At 33.7% G+C, this 5,719-nt stretch overlaps 1 protein-coding gene across 1 annotated transcript; it reads right to left on the bottom strand.

The window, feature by feature from the left end:
• Positions 1-3,648: 3,648 nt before the first annotated feature.
• LOC111455246 lies at positions 3,649-4,316 on the bottom strand. The gene has a single exon (XM_023096846.1). It carries the CDS (start codon positions 4,237-4,239, stop codon positions 3,763-3,765), a length of 477 nt encoding a protein of 158 aa, XP_022952614.1. The 5' UTR covers positions 4,240-4,316; the 3' UTR covers positions 3,649-3,762.
• Between the last annotated feature and the right edge of the window lie 1,403 nt (positions 4,317-5,719).

Here is a 5,719-nt window from a genome sequence, read left to right as displayed (position 1 = left end):
CATAGTTTTCAATCTTTATTTACCGCAAGTGTCGGAGGAACCTATACGATAGTGATTGTTGTCAATAGACTAAACGTTTCATCATATTCTAGTCCATATTGTTGAGAGAACACTGGAGCTCCAGTCCAAGTCTTATATCTCACAATCGATCCTTCCAAGAGACACATTATTTTGTACATCCACTTGCAAGAGATGAGTTTGATATATTTTGGTCTTGGCACTAGTTCCCAAGTTTGATTTTGCTCCAAAGCTATAGTTGTTCCTTCATTGTCTACTGTTACCAAGTCGTATTGTGTTCATATGTCTCTGGATCTTTAACTTCGTCTTCTATAATAGTTGTATTGGTATACTTTGGATTTGGCTTTATGATTCCTTTTGGTTGTCTAAGTCGTTGAGGTGTCATTTCCTTTTCACCAAGTTCGCTTGGTTGAGTCATTTCTTGGTCACTAAAATCAATGTCACTTGAATCTTCAAGTACATCAGCAATTAAGCAAACGTGTACAATTTGCTCCCCCGTTTTCTATTGTAGAATTTTTTTCAATGTTGTCCAAGTCTGATAATACTTCCCTCTCTGAGGACCATCCCGCTTCCATTGCACCACTATGATCGTTAGTCATGTGACTTGAGCATCCGAAATCAATGATCCAATCATCATCGCAATCGATATGCTCTCTCATCATCACCATGAGCGATAGCTCGTCTTATTTTATGGCACATGGTGCCTCTACATCTCATTCCTCCTCCATCTCCATGTTGGAGGATGCCATATTGCTTTTGTCATACTTTTCTTGGACCAACAATCCCGGACATGTGGCCCTTCTTCCTACAATTGTAGCAAATACCTTCAAATCTTTTCTCTTGAGAGCTCTTGTTGTCCTTCTTCTAAGCTCTCCTTGGCTGTGTAGTTCCTTGGTGGTTTCTTCTTTTGTCACCATTTTTGTATCCATATTTGGTAGACGACTTATTGTTGCTCCGACTTTCACTTGTGTAAAATGCTTCCTCTTAGCCCTTCAATTGATGCCTCCCATTTTTTAGTCATGGTTTCTTAGCTGGCTAAGAAATTTTCAAACAAGTGATCGTTGAGCGGACAATCCTTGTACAACAATATCGAAGCTTCTATATTATGGTCATAATCTGTGGATAATGATCCTCTTCATTTGAGCTTCTCCAATGGCGGACTTCAGGTCTAGTTCAGTAATCTCCCAACAGATCGACTTGATCTTGTGGAAGTACTAAGCAATCGTCATGTCACATTGTGAAATTGATAACAACTCGTTCTCCAGAAATTTTATCCTCGTATCATTCTTATTTGAGAACAGTATCACGAATGTGTCCTATGTTTCTTTTGGTGTTTTGTCATCTTAAATATGCTCTAACATCTCTTCTTCGAGTGTGATCTTCAAGGCAAACATTGTTTTGCCTACTTTGATTCTCCATTTGCGCAATGCACGGTTAGAATCCTCATCTGGCGGCGTAGTTTCACTCCTGTCAACGATCTCCCAAAGGTCATATCCTTGTAAATAGGACATCACGCATGTTGCCCACGTATTGTAGTTGTTACTGTTGAGTTTCTTAATTCCTCCAACGATTTTGAAATCTTCCATCGTGTTGGCAAACCTTTTCAACACAAAACTTGCAGAATCACCGACTACTCACGACACAAAAAAAACTCACTCATTAATAATCTCAAGAAATCGTTTCTGATGTGGAAGATCAGACAGAGCTGCAACCACAGAACATACTAGGAATTTCAAGATATTATACAACCTACACTAACCTTGCTCTGATACCAAATTGTTAATCACACCGATCTATGATAGACAATTGTACTTTTTTATTAAGACCATTGAGTAGAGATTACAAGATACCTTGTAAAATACTACTACTTTGTATTTATGGGGATGAAAATATTTATGGGGATGAAAATATAAGTACCATCAAGGAGCAGAGGTTGGACAATTTGTTCTTAAAATTGTTCTTAAAATTTCTCAAACTTTTTTCCTAAAATATCTGAATCTTTTTTATAAAATAGTTAGATATCTTTATATTCCTAAAGTATCTAAATAGTTTTCTAAAAATAAATATAGAACAGACTCATACAATTATTAGACTATACCTTACTGTGCTAGCAATGATAATTTAACAAATTTCCACTTTAAATCTGAGCTCTATTTTTAATTTTCTTAAATGGTCTCCTAACAAAAAAAAGTTAGTGTCCATAATCTTCCTTCAAGCTTGGATCAGTTTTCGTTTGCGGTGGTGTTAGCTTTGGAATAAGTGGCAGTGTTGTGTTGGGCAGGTTGCTTGGTGTGTCGTGTCATCTATCAAATTGGTAGGTACGAAACTTGCATCTGTATGGTTTAGTGGAGAGGGCACCCCGGTTCATTTTTCATATTGGTCCATTGGATCTTGTTACCCATCGTCCTTCTCGACTTGAAATAGTCAACAAAATTCAATATTCAATTAATTTTTAGAAATGTAAGCCTAACTCAGCAATTTAAAATGTTTTTTTTCTTCTCTAATTTCTAAGATTCTAAAAAGAAGAGAAAAAAGAAGTCAATCTTGTATAATAAGCAATGGGTAACAATGAATATTCAACCATCACATTTATTATATCTTATCACAAGCAATTGTCACACTTAGACATATTGCCATCATCTAATAATATTCAAAATGGTTTAGGCAGCTATATAAAAATTACTCTCATATTTGACTTTTTAAAAGAAAACTGTTTTTTATGATAGTATAATTGGGATGCGGAAAGACCCATATGGGGTGATGAAGTAGCCATTCCCCAGTGGAAAGGGCAAAGGAGGGAGACGGTGGTAATAGAAAAATGGTGTGGAATTGATGGTCAAATTAAAGAAAAGAAAATGGGTAATGTAGAGTGCTCTTCTGATGATAGCCTACAAGAACAGGACATAGGATGGGGAAGAATTAAAGGAGCCGTCTTTGAAGATGGGCGTTACCTCCCGCATGACCCGGCTACCATTTCTTTGCGGGCAAGCCATCGGTGCACTATGAGTCAAACATGGGTACAATTCGACTCATTATAAAAATGCATGTATAATTCAACCATATTGGTATTAATTTAGGAAAAGATGTAGAGGACACACAATACTCGTGGTGGAAATACAATTGTAGAAAGAAAGACAATGGAGTTTGAGAAGACAACAAAAATGTAGAAGAAAGGAGAAGCTGAAAGTTACATAAAAGTCAAAATGTGGACCATTCCGACATAAACAAAAATGTAAGGCCTGTCGACTTGACTTGGAAGACTGTGTCAACTTTTGTGCCTAATAATTGGCCGGACCAACCCTAATTATTTCGCATCTCTTGCTTCCATTTCTCATCATCCTTAATTATTCCTCCCCTTACTTTTAATAACATCTTTTCTTTCCTTTACATTAAAAAAAAATATATTAATTAATTTGGTTAAAAGATAAATTAAAAAATCTTTGAAGTAAAGTAAGCTTCAAAACTTTAAATTCCGAAAATAAACTATGAATATAATGGACATCAACGTTATGTTGACTTTCGTTTTTTTTAGTGGTTTAAATAATAAGTTCAATGTTTTTTTATTTTCAAATGTTCGAGAGAGAGAGATTTTTTTTATTTAACTGTATTTATTTTACTAGTTTTAGCAATGAATAAAAAGTTGGCCGTTTAAATAAAATAACATAAAGCGAAACGAACGGTGGGATCTAAGCTGTACAAAGACCAACTACATCTTTGAAACGATGTCGTACAGTTTCGAATTTGTTAACAGAGACGGATCCCGGCGAGAAGCCCGACGGCGATTTCGATAAAGCGGTGGAGAACGACGGCGGAGGAAACCGGAACGCTGAGAGTAAGAAGCGCGAGCATTCCCAAGGCGACGCTGGGTCTGGTGTTCATTAAGTGCGATTGAAGGTAGCCGAGGGCCTCGCAGATGTTGGAATCGTAGTTGGAATAGCAGCGTTTCTCCCAGTCGAACCAATCGCGGGGCGGATCGTGGGTCTGCTCGGCGGTCTTGATCTCGTGGATCCGCTTCCGGAGCACGATCATGCTCTCGTCCACTAGTTTCCCGTCCGCGTAGTAACTGTTGCTGTCGGCTTGTTCTTTTGGTTGAGATGAGGCAGTTACGGTGAAGGCCGGTGGTCGTCGGCGGCGGCGGTGGGCGGAAGGGGAGATCGGAGGGAAGAGGAGGGGAGCGGAATGGGTGGAGGGGATTGAGAGGAGGGAATTTATGGAATTCATTTTGAGTGTGTCGGAGAGGAATTGATTGATTTTGATGGGTATTTATATTTCGGGGGAAGAGGAAGGGAGAGCTGAGTCAGCTTAATGGCAGGGATCGCCAAACCGTGTTTGAAGTGACGCCTCTGATTTTCTAATATTTAATTTTTTTAAAAAATTATTGAAATTTAGAGTTAATTAAATTAATGACTCTGTTCTCAATTCAAAATTTTTATTTATAAAAAATTTAACCCAATTCAAATTAAAAAAAAAAAAAATATAATTTAATAATCTGATGCAGTGGCGAAACTCAAATCTTTTCTTCCAAACATAAGTTGGAAAAAAATAATTGATGTATTAGTTTGTTAGAAGCAAACCAAAATCAACCCTCCAACCGACTTGCTTATACGTTATATCTTTATCATTACACAAGCAACCTAAAAAAATATTTTAATATAAATTGATATGAAATTTATGTGTAGGCTTCATGAAAGTGATAGGAAATTGTAACTTTTCTTTTTTAATATAAAGTTAAATTAAACCTTTTATAAAATTGCTATAAATGACACTTTTTTCAGTAATTCCTTGAATTTAGGTAAAATCTTATTCTAACGAAAAAGAAAAAGAAATAATAATTAATGTGTTAGAAATGGAATGATTATCTATATATTTTAATATTATATAAGTCTAAAATATGAATTACGAAATATTATTAAAATCATTATTCCAATATTTTGTTCTATTATAAGGGTTAGTTAAAATATATTATAATTGTATATATATATATATATATATATATATATATATATATATATATATATATATATTAATTAAATTAAATTGAATAATATGATTTTTTTTTTAAAAAAAATTGGTATTTGATGACAAATTAAATTAGTGAATTTCCACCTTTCAATTAGATGAGTTTATTATTTCGAAGTTGGTGACAAATTGAAAACGTTTATTTAGCTGGATATTTCTCTTTCTTCTTCCTCTTTGTTCTTAGGTGCTTTTTTTTTTTTTTGGAATTTCTTGACTTTTACTTTATTTTAATTTGATTTGTAGTGAAAAATTAGCTTTATTAAGAATATTCTAATTAGATGCCTATAATATCATAGGTCAATTAGTTTCTTCAATTATCTCTCTAGGATCTCCCACCTTTTAAGAATTTGTTGAACTAAAAAGTAAGTAAAATATAGATTTTGAAATTTTAGAATATGCAATTAAATTATATTTCTTATGGAAAAAACTTTTTAAAAATTAATGTTATACCCTTTAAGATTTAAAGTTTTAAAATTAATGTAATCTATATTAGTTTAATTATTTTAATTAAATAAATATTTATAATGTTTAGTTCTAAAAATTAAAATTATATGATAATACATAATTAGGAAAATTTATATTTAAAAATATTATATTTTAATATCATAAAATGATGTTAGCTTTCCCGTTCAACCATATAAATGATTTAAACTTTTGACATTTTAATCTAAAATGTTTTCTA

This window comes from Cucurbita moschata, unplaced genomic scaffold (assembly GCF_002738365.1).
Source record: "Cucurbita moschata cultivar Rifu unplaced genomic scaffold, Cmos_1.0 Cmo_Scf00002, whole genome shotgun sequence".
Classification (NCBI taxonomy): Eukaryota; Viridiplantae; Streptophyta; class Magnoliopsida; order Cucurbitales; family Cucurbitaceae; genus Cucurbita; species Cucurbita moschata.
Note: the sequence above shows the minus strand (reverse complement) of the source record. Positions and strands in the feature narration are given on the sequence as shown.

Coding starts and splice junctions, on each gene's coding strand:
- LOC111455246 (XM_023096846.1), bottom strand. CDS start 4,239: ATGAATTCCATAAATTCCCTCCTCTCAATCCCCTCCACCCATTCCGCT.